This window comes from Manis pentadactyla, chromosome 3 (genome assembly GCF_030020395.1).
Source record: "Manis pentadactyla isolate mManPen7 chromosome 3, mManPen7.hap1, whole genome shotgun sequence".
NCBI lineage: Eukaryota > Metazoa > Chordata > Mammalia > Pholidota > Manidae > Manis > Manis pentadactyla.
The window spans coordinates 93,917,490-93,934,602 of NC_080021.1; the positions used below are offsets into that span (position 1 = coordinate 93,917,490).

The 17,113-nt window shown below is 37.5% G+C and overlaps 1 protein-coding gene across 23 annotated transcripts in view; it reads left to right on the plus strand.

Moving 5' to 3' along the window:
* Nucleotides 1-5,120: 5,120 nt before the first annotated feature.
* TASOR2 (transcription activation suppressor family member 2) overlaps nucleotides 5,121-17,113 on the plus strand; it is a 252,793-nt gene continuing 240,800 nt past the window's right edge. For 10 of the 23 annotated variants that reach the window (XM_057498141.1, XM_057498142.1, XM_057498137.1 and 7 more), the window contains exon 1: nucleotides 5,123-5,598. Coding sequence is in view for 9 of the 23 variants with exons in the window: in XM_057498129.1 (XP_057354112.1) it covers nucleotides 5,538-5,598 (61 nt within the window). In the remaining 14 variants the exon portion in view is untranslated. Of the gene's footprint in view, nucleotides 5,599-17,113 lie in introns of all 23 variants that reach the window. The other 13 variants (XM_057498134.1, XM_057498130.1, XM_057498151.1 and 10 more) reach the window with 6 other exon arrangements.

Consider the following 17,113-nt stretch of genomic DNA (forward strand, 5'->3'; position numbering starts at 1 on the left):
GATGCAAACTAAATTCAATACTCATTTATGATGAGTTCTCAAAAATTAGGAGTTAAAGGGAAAACCTTAATCTTAAAAGGACACAAAACACCAAAGCTAACATATTGAATGCCCAAAGACTGCTTTTCCCCATAGGTCAGTGATAAGATATTTCTTCTCACCTCTTCTAGTCATCATTGCACTAGAGACTTTGAACAATGCAGTAAGGAAAAACAGATTGGAAATAAAAAAGTACCTTTGTTTGTAGTCAAGACGTTTGTCTTACAAAATCTTAAAGAATACACACAGATGATGAACTAGCAGAAAGAGAAATCAGGTAGGCAATTCCATTTACAATTGTATCTAAAAGAATAGAATACCTAGGAATAAACCTAACCAAGGAGGTGAAAGACCTAGACTCTGAAAATTATAAGACACTAATGAGAGAAAGAAGACACCAATAAATGGAAATACATCCCATGATCATGGATAGGAAGAATTAATATTGTCAAAATGCCTGGCCTGCCTAAAGCAATCTACAGATTCAATGCAATCCCTATCAAAATACCAACAGCATTCTTCAATGAACTAGAACAAATAGTTCTAAAATTCACATGTAACCACAAAAGACCTCAAATAGTCAAAGCAATCCTGAGAAGGAAAAATAAAGCTGGGGGGATTACACTCCCCAACTTCAAGCTCTACTAGAAAGCCACAGTAATCAAGACAATTTTGTACTAGTACAAGAACAGATAGAACAGAGAGTCCAGATATATAACCCAAGCATATATGGTCAATTAATATACAATAAAGGAGCTATGAATATACAATATGAAATGACAGCCTCTTCAACAACTGGTGTTGGCAAAACTAGACAGCTACAAACGAGAATGAAACTGGATTATTGTCTAACTCTATACACAAAAATAAACTTGAAATGTATCAAAGACCTGAATGTAAGTCATGAAACCTCAAAACTCTTAGAAGAAAACATAGGCACATATCTCTTGAATATAAACATGGGCAACTTTTCCCTGAACACATCTCTTCGGGCAAGGAAAACAAAAGCAAAAATGAACAAATGGGACTACATCAAACTAAAAAGCTTCTGTACAGCAAAGGACACCAGTAGAACATCACAAGTACAAAAAGACATCCTACAGTATGGGAGAATATATTTGTAAATGACATATCTGATAAAGGGTTAACATCCAAAATCTATAAAGAACTCACATGCCTCCACACCCAAAAAGCAAATAACCTGATTAAAAAATGGGTGAGGTATCTGAACAGACATTTCTCCAAAGAAGAAATTCAGGCACATGAAAAGATGCTCCACATTGCTAATTATCAGGAAAATGCAAATTAAAACCACAATGAGATATCACCTCACACCAGTTAGGATGGCCAACATCCAAAAGACAAGGAAGAACAAATTCTGGTGAGGATGTGGAGAAAGGGGAACCCTCCTAAACTGTTGGTAGGGATCTAAATTAGTTCAACCATTGTGGTAAGCAATATGGAGGTTCCTCAAAAAGCTCAAAATAGAAATACCATTTGACCCAGGAATTCCACTCCTAGGAATTTACCCAAAGAAAATAAGATCGCAGATTCAAAAAGATATATGCACCCCAATGTTTATGGCAGCACTATTTACAACAGGCAAGACATGGAAGTGACCCAAGTGTCCATCAGTAGATGAATGGATAAAGAAGATGTGGTACATATACATACTGGAATATTATTCAGCCATAAGAAGAAAACAAATCCTACCATTTGAAACAACATGGATGGAGCTAGAGGGTATTATGCTCAGTAAAATAAGCCAGGCAGAGAAAGACAAGTACCAAATGATCTCACTCATTTGTGGAGTATAAGAACAAAGAAAAACTATATGAACAAAAGAGCAGTAGACTCACAGACTCCAAGAAGGGACTAGTGGTTACCAAAGGGAATGGGTGGGGAAGGGTGGGTGGGGAGGGAGGGAGAAGGAGATTAAGGAGTATTATGATCAGCATACATAATGTAGGGGGTACGAGGAAAGCAGTATAGCACAGAGAAGACAAATAATCACTCTATAGCACCTTACTATGCTGATGGGACAGTGACTGCAATGGGGTATGCAGGGGGGACTTGATAATATGGGTGAATGTAGTAACCATAATGTTGCTCATGCGAAACCTTCATAAGATTGTATATCAATAATACCTTAATCAAAAAGGAAAAGAAAAAAAAACACACACACAAACAACTAGCTGTTAAATCTTATTGGTGGGTCTAGCAAGTTGCAGAATATAAGGTTAATATAGAAAAACTACTTTATTTCTGTATTACTATTGTATTTCTATATACCAATAACAAACCATTGTACATTTAAAATTCTAAATACTGTAAAAAAATGAGATAAACTTAACAAAATCTGTACAAGATCTGTATACTTAAAACTACAAATACTGCTCAGAGAAATTCTATAAGACCTAAATGGAGATAACATGTTCATGGATTTGAGGATGGAATATTAGTATATTAATTCTCCTCAAATTGATCTACTTTTGAACACAATCCCAAACAAAATCCTAGCAGCCTGTTTTGAGGTAAAAAATAAGCTGATTCTAAAATTTATACAGAAATTCAAGACTTAGAATAGCCAAAACTTACTTGAAAAAGAACAAAGTTGGAGGCAAGTAACAATCAAACCATAATACACCATCCAGAATAACTAAAATTAAAAAGTGTTAGCAGACATATAGAATAACTAGAATTCTCATATATTGCTTTTGAAAATGTAATGCAGTAAAATCAATTTGCAAAAAGTTTGGCATTATCTATTAAAGTTGAACAAATGTCTTCTTTACTGCCACAATGCTGCATAATAATCAAGCCACAAACCCAGAGGTTTATGACAACAGCATTGATTCTTATGTTTATTGATCTTTGGGATGTCTAAGATTCTGCAGATTGGATTCAAATCTGTCCCGCACATGTTCGTTCTGAGGGCCCAGGCTGAAGGGACAAAGGCTACATGAGATAAAGTTTCCTCGTGTCCATCATCTGAGCTCACGAGTCACATCAAAGTACATGAGCACATTTAAGACTCATGTCATGTCTGCTAATATGCTATCAGCCAAAAGAATTCACGTGACCAAGATCAGTATCAGTGAAGCAGAGAAGCAAACTTGGCCAATCATGGAAGGGGAAGGAATTAATATTACCTGAAACAAATATCTAAATTATCATGTCCAACATGGGATACACTCACCAGAAAGATGCACATGTGTACCAAAAGATGTAAATAAGACTGTTCAAGCAGCAATATTCTTGATAGCCAAGAACTGAAAATAATTCAAATATCTATCAACAATTCAATGGGTAAAGAAAATGTGCTAAATCTACACATATCTAATGAAAATGGAAGAGTAAGTACACATATAAACATGAGTATCACAAACAGTGTAACTCCAAAGAACTGGGCACATAATTGTTCAATTTATATAAAGTTCACACCACAGGCAAAACACGATGACAAACCTTAGGGATCCATATTTAGGCAGAAAATCTATGAAGTAAGAAAAATTTCACCATGGAAGTTAGGTTAATGGTTAGGTTTGGTGGTAAGGAAGAGAGGAGGGTATTGATTGTAGATGACTCAAGAGCGAGCTTCTGGAATTTTGGCAATGTTCTGTTTCTTGACCAGGGTGGTGGTTTCATGAATATTTATTTTAAGGTAAATTAGGGAGTTACACATTCTGGTTTTATGTACGTTAAACATATCTCTTACGGTATTTTCTGCTTTCTAAACCTTCAATTCTTGAATAACAATTTCATATCTATAGGAACTTTGTACTCATTTTGCCTTCTGCTTGGAAAGCCCTCCCTCCGCATCTCCTAAGGACTGGTTTGTTTTGTTCTTATTACTGACGTTTTACTTCGAATGTCCCTTATTCAGTGAGAGCTGGTTAGCTCTGCACCTTCTGCCTGACCTACAGTCTCTAATCCCACTCTCCGAACACTTTCAGCTTTTCACAGTGGTATAGTTAAAAATGAAATTCTATTTTTGTGGTGGTGCTGGTGGTTTCCTTGTTACTGTTTGTCATCACCTTTAGAATAAATTGCATTATATGCAGGGTTCTAGTCTAGCTTGTTCACGACTATAATCCTAGTGCCTACTTCAGCGTCTGTCTACAGCAAACAGTAAAAGGTGCTATTGAATGAATAAATCTATTCCCATCATGTAGCACAGTGCCTGGCTCACTGTCTGCAGGTACTTACTATCTCTTCTTGGTATCATTAATGTTATTTGTGGTACCCTAACTCTACATGGATTAAAACTTCCTAAAGGTGTTTCCTAGGAAACGAGCATATAAACAAATGTTGACGTGTAAAAATGGATAAAGAAAACAATTCAAAATGGAGTCTGGAAGCAGAAAGGGAGGGTTCTCCTTCATGAACCACAAAACTTTTTACCTATCCCAGAAAGGAGAAGGGAAATTTTCTCACGACCCAGGCACAACCCCAAACCGTAACTCCTCCAATGGACTGGACTTTCGCTCTAAACAACCGCTCCCAGTTTCCTCCTTTGTTCTTGGATTTGCCCATGGTTCACCATACTTTACATTGTTGAATTGGAATTCCTCCTCTATTCCCATATAAGCTCATGTTTCTGGTTAAATAACTGGCTACTAATATTTATTAAATTACAAGATTTTGTAAAGGTCGCTTTGGGGCAAGACAAAACGTGTCACCGTGCCAGCTGCAGGAGGAGACGCAAAGCCGGATAAGGCCGACCGAGCTTAAAGAGCCCATACAGCACGTATGGGCCCGTAATGGCTGCCCCGCCCATCTTCCCCTGCGCGGCTTCCACATCCGGCGCCAGCCAACTCTTGGAGACGCCTGTCCCTGTCCCGCCCACGCCTCCAACCCAGTCTTAGTCCTCCAATCCCAGGGCGCGCTGCGACCTCGGGTCTGCGAACAGAGGCGAGGCGATCTCCGCTGGGCAGCTACTCAGCCCGCGCTTGCGCATTGGTTTCTCCTTAGTGATTGGATACTGCCTGACCGCCAGTGTCAGTTTTCACTTTCTCTTTCTGAGGCTACGGGTTTTACTTCCGGTTTCCAGCGCCCGTCCCCGAGAAAGCAGTCACGTTTCCTCAGGCTGCGGGGCGTCTTCAGGACCGCTCCTTCCTCAGCACGAGCGCAGAGAGACCTGCGGTTTCAAAGCCTGGACGCCAGCCCGGAGACTATCCCGCCAACGCCTAGCAGCCCACTCCGGCCCGGGCCGCGCTCCTCGTGCCGCTGGCGCTAAGGCCGGGAGAAAAGAAGGGCTGCGACGTGGAGGGTCCCGCGCGCTTCTGGCGAGCCTCTGCAGACCCGAGTCGAGGGCGCCCACCTGAGACCGGTGAGGAGGGAAGTCCCGACAAGAGGCGATCCGGGGGCTTCCTTTCCGGGAAGGCGGCACAGACTGCGGCTAGTTAGCAAGGTACGCAAATATCTTGTCACATTTGGCGGCGAGGGACCGAGAGAAAGGCAGCTCATGTGTGGAGGACCGGACTACATCTACAAGCATGGGCAAAAAATTGAGCAATAATCGCAAGGTCTCCGGGGCGGCGGCAGCGCAGAGAACAGGTAAAACTTCCCCGGTGTGGGCGCCCTGCTGTGTGGACCTTTTTAGACGCCTAGGAGAAGGAGCCCAAGTCCTCCAAGGTTCAAGTCTACCGCGTAGCGCTTGGGCATTTGTGGTTGCTGTTGTAACTTAAAAATAACGAGTGACTGCATGCTTCTCTTGAATGATGAGTGACTAACCCATTCGTCTTACCTGTTTTGCCTTGAGTGCGGGGTGAGGGGGTCGTTGGTGGTTTTCAGAATCGATTTTGCTTTGCTGCTTTTAGATTACTAGACTTACAGCCTGTATGCATTCTCAGCATTGCTAACATGCCTATCATGTTCCTAGGAAGTCAGTATTTCAGTTCATACAGAGCTTTACAATTCATGTCTTCCTCTTTTTGAGGCAGAGTGTCTAGTGTTTCTTTTGAGTCGCTAGTCAGAGGACAGCTTCATCCTCAGGACATTATATTAGTTGAAACTTTGCTCATTTGGTTTTGCTTGGCTATTAAATTATTTCCTAAGGGTTCTGTATGAAGTCTGCACTTCAGATTTCTTTCTGTAGAAATTTCATGGCAGTGCGTGGACTTTCCTTTTTTAAAATCGGTATAAAAGGGAGAGTTCTATCTGCAGGGAGGGCCACTTGGCAGAAAAGTGAAGTAGCGCATAAGCAATGTCATAGTAGGTTGGTCCATGCAACCCAGTAGTTCGTGTGAAGGTGACACCAAGCAGCATTTTGTGGGAGAACGTGACAGATTAACCTCAAAATGTGAGGAAGATACTTTGAAAATCTTCATTTAGTCACCACTTGTCTATTTGAAATCCAAAAATTTAAACATATCTCTCTTTATTCTCTCTAAGGTAAAATTAGAATAAGGTTTATGAAAATGTGTTCTTACTTAAGTGTTGTACCAAGTGTGTGGTGTTGTAGTAGCAGTGATCTAAGGGCCCACGGTGTCCCCTGAAAGAGCTGTGGAGGTGAAAGGGGTGTGTGTATGATACTTAGTATTATGGTATCTGAGGTTGGTGGGAAGCCTACTCAGGAGGTTTATGACAAAACATTCCTTGATAGTATAAGAATACATCCTGTTGAAAAATTGCCTTCTCGAATTGGACAGCTGTATACAGTATGTTCAGCACATCCGTAAAACAGTAAAGGAAAAAACTGTTGTTTTTCTTAAAATAATTGTGTACAGTGTTTGAAAATTTGTGTTTTCAGGACATTTTGTCAAATGTCACCAGTTCTCTTTTAAAAGGAACTGTATCAGGAGCATCTTCTGTAATCCAGAGTTGCCTAAATAAATTAATATCTGCAGAGTTTCTAAGAACTTGCCTGAGACATTGTTTATTAAATAAATGTAGTAAGATGTCTAAGTAGATATGGCATGTGTTTATCAAATCAGTCTTTCATTCCTCTATCGATGGACGTTTATGTTCAGTTTTTCCCCTGTAATTAACAGTGCTTCAGTGATTATCTTTTTTTTTTGTTTTATACAAGTGTCATGTACTCATGGTAGTATTTTCGTAGAATCCATTCCTTATGAGAATGCCGAATAATAATGCTATTAAATTGCCTTTAAACAATTGTATCCTTTTTATAGTCACTCTCTCAAAAAGTGTTTTTATTTCCCTGCTAGCCAGCACTGGATGATAACAGTATTTAATATTTTACTAATTTTCTAATAATGAAAAATAATATCTCATCTTAATTTTTGCCTTCCTCACTATTAACAAAGTGAAACATTTTAAGCTGGGTCATATCTTTTCTGTGTTTCTGTTTTTTGTTTTCTAATTGGGTACCGAATGCCCTTCTTTGACCTATCTAATGAATAGCACACTGTTTTAATTATTGTAGCTTTCTAATGTATTTTGGTAGTGTCTTTTGAAAAAAGCTTTGGGCTCTTCTGCATTTTTCTTCCAGATGAAATTTAGAACTATCCTTTCAAATTCTGTAGAAAATCTTGTTGAGATATTATTTGTGATTACATTGAATTTATAGATTGAGAAGAGACATTCTTTTGAGTTTTTCCTTCTAGGAGAATAGGTATGTCTCCTTGTTTCATCTACTAAAATTTTTGTTGTGAAATATGCTGTTTACATGTACTACTTAAAAATACATACATATGTACATATCTGTGTACCTAGCTTAATAGAACATCGTAAGTGCCTCTCCCCAGAAGCAAAGTATTCATAGTCCCTGTCCCCATCACCACTGTCATCCTGAATTTTATGTTGATTATTCCCATACCTTACTTTATAGTAATCACCTATATATGTATCCTTAACCAACATATTGTTTACTTCACCTGTTTTTGAACTTTAAATAGAATCATACTGTATCCTTTAAATTACTTTTGTTAAACATGTTTTTGAGATTTCATCCATGTTGAAGCATGTGCCTTAGTTCAACAATTCAGAAACATTTTGGACTCAGGACTCTACACTTTTAAAACTATTGAGGACCCCATAGATCTTTTGTACATGTGGATTGTATAATATTAGATATTAAAACTGACTAAAATATAATAGATATGGTATCTGTGGTTCATTTATATATTATATATATATGGTAGAAGAAAATCTGGCCTCATTTGTGTATTCAGAAAAAGGAATGTTTTACTTATTTGTAAATGATTGTTTTATACTGAAGTATGTACAATAAAATGCACAAGCTTGATAAATCTTGATCACATGTATACACTCATGTAACCATCACCAATATCAAGATATCAAACATTGTAATTCCTTTTCTTCTTCACCTATTTCACCCATTCTCTCACTCCCAGCCCCTATGGCCACCAGCAATATGTTCTCTGTTTCTATTAGTCTGTTTCTGTTTTATTAATTTGTTTTGTTTTTCAGATTCCACATATAAGTGAAATCATATAGTATTGTATGTCTCTGTCTGACTTATTTCACTTAGTGTAATATCATCTAGGTCCATCCAGGTTGTTGAAAATAGGAAGATTTCATTTTTTGTGTGTGTCTGGGAAATAATGCCATTTATATATATATACCACATTTTCTTTTATCCATTCATCTATTGATAGAGGCTTAGGTTGCCTCCAGATTTTGGCTATTGTATATAATGCTGCGATACACATAAGAGTGTATATGTTTTTCTGAATTAGTGATTTTGTTTTCTTGAGGTAAATTCCCAATGGAATTGCTGGGTCACATTTCTGTTTTTAGTTTTTTAAAAACCTGTAAAGGGAGGAGTATTTTAATAACTTTATTAAGATAGATTTTTTTTTTTAGTAGAACCATTTATTCTAAATATCTTTATCCTTTTTTTCTGCACCTGATATTATTGTGTTTATTTTGTTAATTGTTCCCCCCCACCAGAATGTGAGCTCTGTGAAGGCAAGAATAAGGAGCTTGTTTACTAGACCCCCAGCACCCAGAAGAGTGCCTCCTCTGTAGTTGGCCCTCAATTAATATTTATTATATTTTGAATAAGTGAATGAATGATGAAGCAAATGTTAGGACCCCTTTCCTGGGCTCACACTCATTCACAATCCTTCCTCACTATATTTCAGCATAATAATTACTGTACAATAAAATGTGCAGATCCTAAGTGTTTGTTGAATCTTGACGTTGCATAAACTCAAGTAACTTGCACCCAAAACAAGATAAAGATCCTTTCAATGACCAAAATTTTCCCTTGGGCCCCTTTCCAAATCTAACACCCTTGTCTGGGTCAGTCACATTCTGACCTCTCCCACTATAGATTCGTTTTCCTGTTACTGGATTTCACAGAAAGGATTCAGTCAGTATGTACTTACAGCGTTTGACTCCTTTGGGAAGCATGTTTTTGTGAATCATGTAAATACAGTTCCATGTATTTGCAGTGTCTGTGTCCATTCATTGTTTATCTATTAAGATAGGTTTTTATGAGTATCAAAAATATATATAAGAGTTTCCAAAAGGTTAGTTGCAATGCAGAATTTGAAATCACATCATTGAACTTCTCAAACTGCAACAATATACTCCATTGGTCTGTCTTGCATCCTTTTTTTTTTTTTTGCTCTAAAAACATTTATTTATTTATTTATTTATCTATCTATTTGTTTGTTTATTTTGAGAGGGCATCTCTCATATTTATTGATCAAATTGTTGTTAACAACAATAAAATTCTGTATATTGGACTCAATGCACAATCATTAATCAACCCCAAGCCTAATTCTCAACAGTCTCCAATCTTCTAAAGCATAACGAACAAGTTCTTACATGGTGAACAAGTTTTTACATAGTGAATAAGTTCTTACATGGTGAACAGTGCAAGGGCAGTCATATCACAGAAACTTTCGGTTTTGATCACGCATCATGAACTATAAACAATCAAGTCAGATATGATCATTCGTTTGATTTTTATACTTGATTTATATGTGAATCCCACATTTCTCCCTTATTATTATTATTATTATGTTCAATAAAATGCTGAAGTGGTAGGTAGATGCAAGATAAAGGTAGAAAACATAATTTAGTGCTGTAAGAGGGCAAATGTAGATGATCAGGTCTGTGCCTATAGACTAAGTATTAATCCAAGCTAGACAAGGGCAACAGAACATCCACGGATGCAGAGGATTTCTCTCAAAACAGGGAGGGTGAGGTTCTAAGCCTGCCCTCTGTTGGTCCCCAATTTCTCTCCTGATGGCCCCACTGCGACTGTGCCTGTCTTAGGTTGTTCCTCCCTTGAGGAATCTTACCCGTCTCTGGCTAACCAGTCATCTTCCGGGGCCATACAGGGAAATGTAAAGTTGGTAAGTGAGAGAGAAGCAATATTCTTTGAAAAGGTTAGCTTTTTACTTCTTTGCAGATTTATGCCCTGTGGCTTCTATGCCCAGCATTTGTCTTGAGGTATCTTTACCACTTGGAAGAATTGTAATACTCGGTAATTTTCGATATGAAGCACTAATTCTTCTAAAGGGTTGTAATTAGGAAGGAAGAAGAAAAGCTATAGAAGTAGCAGACAGAAGAAAACATGGGAAGATTGATTATTTCTTTGACATATCTTTTTGTAGAGTAACATAAGCATGAATAGGTTTTAAACTACTAATTAAATTGTACACATACATTAACATAATAGGAATACAGCTACAGAACAAAAGCAGACCTACAATTACCAGCCATATCCAGTGAAACCAAGAAAACCAGTTAGGTACCCTAGGTATTTGTGAAAACTTATCAATGATATGATGGATATTGTCTAAGTGAATTTGAATAGTTTGAGAAAAATCAGACAAATTAAAACAACACATTCCTGGGAACTGTTCACATCCCATGTGTTCTTTTAACAGTAGATAGTCAATAGTCGCACTATTTTGGAGCACTGCAACTTGCACTTCTCCTAATTCTTGGTTGAGTTCCGACAGTATAGATCCAGTCAAATTTGTTGTTTTACTGTATGCACAGGCCAGCTTAGATATCTCCTTCTTCATTCCAAGAAGTCCAGGAACCGGTGGGATGACTGCAGCTACAACTGCAGCAGCGCCAGGATCTTTGTTGAAGTTTTTTGTTGTTCATCTTCTGGAATGACTCTTCCAGAGGATGTTGATGTTGGAAGTTCTTCTTTATATTGTATCTTAATTTGTTTTCTGTATAGCCAAATTAGGCTTTGGTCCTCTGTATAAACACAAACAAACCCTTTGTCCACACTTTGATATGACCTATATACTATTGTGAAGAACCTATTGGAGATCACCACACAGGAACTGCTTTTTCTTTTTTTTAAGAGAAAGGAATATTATCAGAAAAATGTACTTCCATAGCTGATCATCTGACACCCTTTAAAAGATCAAAATTAAGGATATGTAAAGCATGCATTATCGTTGATTTGCAGTTAGTTTTATCCTATCAGGGAGTAATCCCCCTTTTCTTTCTCTTTTTTTTTGGTTATCAATCTACAATTACATGAAGAATATTATGTTTACTAGGCTCTCCCCTATACCAAGTCGCCCCCACAAACCCCATTACAGTCACTGTCCATCAGCATAACAAAATGTTGTAGAATCACTACTTGTCTTCTCTGTGTTGCACAGCCCTCCCCTTTCTCCCACACCCCACATTATGCATGCTAATCATAATACCCCCTTTCTTCTTCCCCCACCTTATCCCTCCCTACCCACCCATCCTCCCCAGTCCCTTTCCCTTTGGTACCTGGTAGTCCATTCTTGGGTTCTGTGATTCTGCTGCTGTTTTGTTCCTTCAGTTTTTCCTTTATTCTTATACTCCATGGATGAGTGAAATCATTTGGTATTTCTCTTTCTCTGCTTGGCTCATTTCACTGAGCATAATACCCTCTAGCTCCATCCATATTGTTGCAAATGGTAGGATTTGTTTTCTTATGGCTGAATAGTATTCCATTGTGTATATGTACCACATCTTCTTTATCCATTCATCTACTGATGGACACTTAGGTTGCTTCCATTTCTTGGCTATTGTAAATAGTGCTGCGATAAACATAGGGGTGCATCTGTCTTTTTCAAACTGGAGTGCTGCATTCTTAGGGTAAATTCCTAGAAGTGGAATTCCTGGGTCAAATGGTAAGTCTATTTTGAGCATTTTGAGGAACCTCCATACTGCTTTCCACAATGGTTGAACAAATTTACATTCCCACCAGCAGTGTAGGAGGGTTCTCCTTTCTCCACAACCTCGCCAACATTTGTTGTTGTTTGTCTTTTGGATGGTAGTGATCCTTACTGGTGTGAGGTGATATCTCATTGTGGTTTTAATTTGCATTTCTCTGATGACTATCGATGTGGAGCTTGTTTTCATGTGTCTGTTGGCCATCTTAATTTCTTCTTTGGAGAACTGTCTGTTCAGCTTCTCTGCCCTTTTTTAATTGGAGTATTTGCTTTTTGTTTGTTGAGGTGTGTGAGCTCTTTATATATTTTGGATGTCAACCCTTTATCGGATCTGTCATTTATGAATATATTCTCCCATACTGTAGGTTACCTTTTTGTTCTATTGATGGTGTCCTTTGCTGTACAGAAGCTTTTCAGCTTGATGTAGTCTCACTTGTTCATTTTTGCTTTTGTTTCCCTTGCCCGGGGAGATATGTTAATGAAGAAGTCACTCATGTTTATGTCTAAGAGATTTTTGCCTATGTTTTTTTCTAAGAGTTTTATGGTTTCATGACTTATGTTCAAGTCTTTGATCCATTTCAAATTTACTTTTGTGTATGGGGTTAGACAGTGGTCCAGTTTCATTCTCTTACATGTAGCTGTCCAATTTTGCCAGCACCATCTGTTGAAGAGACTGTCATTTCCCCATTGTATGTCCATGGCTCCTTTATCAATTAATTGACCATATATGTTTGGGTTAATGTCTGGAGTCTCTAATCTGTTCCACTTGTCTGTGGCTCTGTTCTTGTGCCAGTACCAAATTATCTTGATTACTGTGGCTTTGTAGTACAGCTTGAAGTTGGGGAGTGAGATCCCGCCCACTTTATTCTTCTTTCTCAGGATTGCTTTGGCTATTCGGGGTCTTTGGTGTTTGCTGTCTCACATTTTGAAGGGATGTTTTACCCTTACATTGGTCATGTAGGAGGTAATATTTCACTGAATTATCTAGATCTCTCAAATGGTGACATATTTCAATATACAATATCAAAAAATCACATACATCAGCATCATTTCTGTGGGTAAAATTGTGACCTTTCCAGAATATCTCGCCTGGCTTTAGTATATCTGCATATCAATAGGCGTTCAGAGGTAGAAAGAAGTATAGCTTTAGTGCATTTGCATCTTTCCTCTGGGGTGGAGAAGTTCATCTCCATATCAGTGGGTAAATAACCTGAGCAATGGAGGGCTTATCTGTACTGAGAGGTGAGGGGGAGGGCCGGGGTTGTTGCTTTCCTGAGCTGGAGAAAGATGAGCAGGATGGAAGTTTTGTGAGCAAGAAACAGGTTTTCAACTTTATTTCTCCCTGTGACTGATTTTGGTTTTTATAGGTATTTTGGCCCAGGATTTCCTTTCCCCAGACTTAGAATTACCATTTTGGGAACCACTGCTGATTCATTCATTTTCACTGAAATATAATAGTCTACTGTTAAGAGTATGTTTATATACATACCCTTTTTATTGTTTATGAACATCTTGGTTATTTCCAACGTTGGGCCATAGTAATTAGCGCTGCCATAAATGTTCTGTTAATCTCCAAGTTATATACTTTTGCTTGGGTATTAGTGGAAGTGGATCTGTTGGGAGGATGTGTGCATGATCTTTTTCCAAAAGGTGTTTCTGATTTATGCTCCACAAATTGTGAATGAAACCTCTTTTTTTCCCATTCTCACCGCATATGGCACTGTCCAGCTTGTTAACATTTTGCCACTTTAGTGTAAGTGAGATGATACTTTATTATGGTCAGTTTAAGTATTTCTCTGATTACTTGAAAGAAATTGAGGGTCTTTTTTCTTCTGTGTAATGTTTAGTCATGTTTTCCCCACTTTTCCTATTGAGTACTAGTTTTCTCTTATTAATACGTTTGATTTAAAAAACATGTTACACATACAAGTTGATGAACTATGCATTGAAAAAAGTCTTCCCTGTATCTGTCCAACTCATTCCCCAATGTATTTTTCCATAGGCCTTCTTACTCTTAATATTCTGCTATGTTGTATTTTTTTTTCCTCCACTTCGTCAGTGTATCCTGGAAATCTTAACAAATCAGTATATAGGAAGACAAGGAAAAGTTTTACATGTGTGGCTGTCCCAGTTTTAGTGTACAGTAGATAGTTTGGTTCTAGCTTTTTACTATTAAAAACAATGTTGCATGTAGTAATTTTGTAGAGTTGTCTTTTTGTATGGGAGCAGGTATTTTTTCTACATGATTAGTTTCTGAAATTGTGATTACTGGGTGAGAGGATAAATGCTTTTGATAAATACTGCCAGACTGTTTTTCTTTGGGAGTTTTCACTCTTACCTGCAGTGTACTGAAATTACTGCTTTCCTAAAGCCACCCCTCACCAAATGCATTGTGAATCTTGTACATTTTGATAGTTTGCTAAAAGAAAAGTGGTGTCCATTTATTTAAATTTATATTATGACTGAGTTTGAGCATCTTTTCATACATTTAAAGACCTTCTTTCAGTTTTTCTTTGTATTAACTGTTCATATCCTTTGTCTATTTTTCTATCTTTTACTAAGTTGTTGGACTGTGGGACTTTATTTACATAATCTGGGTATTAATCTTTTGATAGTTAAGTGGGTTGTAAGTACCTTTTCTCTTTAAGATTTTTTTTTTTTAGAGGGCATCTCTCATATTTATTGATCAAATGGTTGTTAACAACAATAAAATTCTGTATAGGGGACTCAATGCACAATCATTAATCAACCCCAAGCCTAATTCTCAACAGTCTCCAATCTTCTGAAGCATAACAAACAAGTTCTTACATGGTGAACAAATTCTTACATAGTGAATAAGTTCTTACATGGTGAACAGTGCAAGGGCAGTCATCACAGAAACTTTCGGTTTTGATCACTCATTATGAACTATAAACAATCAGGTCAAATATGAATATTCGTTTGATTTTTATACTTGATTTATATGTGAATCCCACATTTTTCTCCCTTATTATTATTATTATTATGTTCAATAAAATGCTGAAGTGGTAGGTAGATGCAAGATAAAGGTAGAAAACATAGTTTAGTGCTGTAAGAGGGCAAATGTAGATGATCAGGTGTGTGCCTATAGACTAAGTATTAATCCAAGCTAGACAAGGGCAACAAAACATCCACGGATGCAGAAGATTTCTCTCAAAACAGGGGGGTGAGGAGGTTCTAAGCCTCACCACTTTAAGGTATTTTTTGATGAGAAGTTTTTCATCTTAAAGATGTTCATGTCTCTATATTTGGAATTATTATTTATGTGTAGTTTAGAGTATAAATATAATTGTTAGGTTGGAGGAAGGAAAAACAAGGACATGCAAACAGAACAGAGATGCCATAGGGGGAGAACAGACCAGACCCCAAGGTCCATGCCTTATATGGAAAGGGGACAGATTTTCCTGAATTCCATCCTTCTGATGTGCCAACTAAGACCCAGATGTCAGCCTCCTCCCTCTTGGAAGGAAAAAAGTTTCTAGTTGTCTATTATGTCACCTTTAGACAATCATACCTCTCCACGCCCCCTAGGATAGTTTGCCCACTCCTCCCCCTCCTAATCCCTTATAAGCCCCCACCTCCCTAACCGGGTGTGACTTCCCCGGCCTGTGACACCCAGACTGCGGAACATCACCCGGGGGTGCATTCAAATAAACTACCTGGCCCTTTGTTGCCTCTCTTTGCCTGCTTATTTTGGCTAAAATTTATCTTACAATAATGTAACTTTATTTTCATGTGGATAACCAGTTGTAGAATTTACCATTGAATCCACTTGGCTTTAACATTTTTTTAGTGGCAGATTTTTTAAACTAATGATTTAATTTTTTTAGTTGTTACAAGATTGCTCAGATTTTTAATAAAACTGTATCGGTTTTGGCAAGTTAGATTTTTCTAGGATTTTTGTCCATTGTGTCTAAATTTTTAATATTTATTGGCACAGAGTTGTTAGAAATGCCCTCATACTATCTTTAATGTCAGAAGCATGTGTAGTTATGTCTCCTTTCATTTCTGATATATTAATATTTCTATTCTCATTCCCTCTCCCTTTCTATTAATCATTTTGCTGGAGTTTATCAGTTATATTAGTCTTTTCAGTGAATCCTTTTGTGCCTTGTGAGATTATTTCTAGCATGTATTTCTTTTTGTATTTGCTCTTTTCATTTATTAAGCTGCTTTGAGACAGCTGTAGATTTATATGGACTCCTATATTTTAGATAGGTCTTTTTAAAAGAGCATCTGTTGGAATTTTTAATGCAGTTTTAAAATATTTTTAGCTGGGAATTAAGCCTATTTAAATTTACTACAATTGTTCTTATTTTGTGCTTTCTGTTTGTCCTGGTTCTTTATTTCTTTTTCCCTTTTGTTATTATTATTATTTTTTGTTTTTGTTTTTGTTTCTTAATTAATTAATTAATTAATTTTGTTGTCGTTAATCTACAATTACATGAAGAATATTATGTTTACTAGGGTCCCCCCTTCACCAAATCCCCACAAACCCCATCACAGTCACTTGTCCATCAGCGTAGTAAGATGCTGTAGAATCACTACTTGTCTTCTCTGTGTTGCACAGCCCTCCCCATGCCCCCCCCCACATTATACATGCTAATTGTAATTCCCCCTTTCTTTTTCCTCACCCTTACCCTTCCTTCCCTCCCTTTCTCCCCAGTCCCTTTCCCTTTGGTAACTGTTAGTCCATTCTTAGGTTCTATGATTCTGCTGCTGTTTTGTTCCTTCAGTCTTTCTTTGTTCCTATAGTCTTTGGGTTTGAGGTGAGTCTCTTGTAAGCAGCATATAGATGGGTCTTGTTTTTTATCCATTCTTTGTGTCTTTTGATTGGTGCATTCAGTCCATTTACATTTAGGGTGATTATTGAAAGATATGTACTTATTGCCATTGCAGGCTTTAGATTCGTGGTTGCCAAAGGTTCAAGGTTA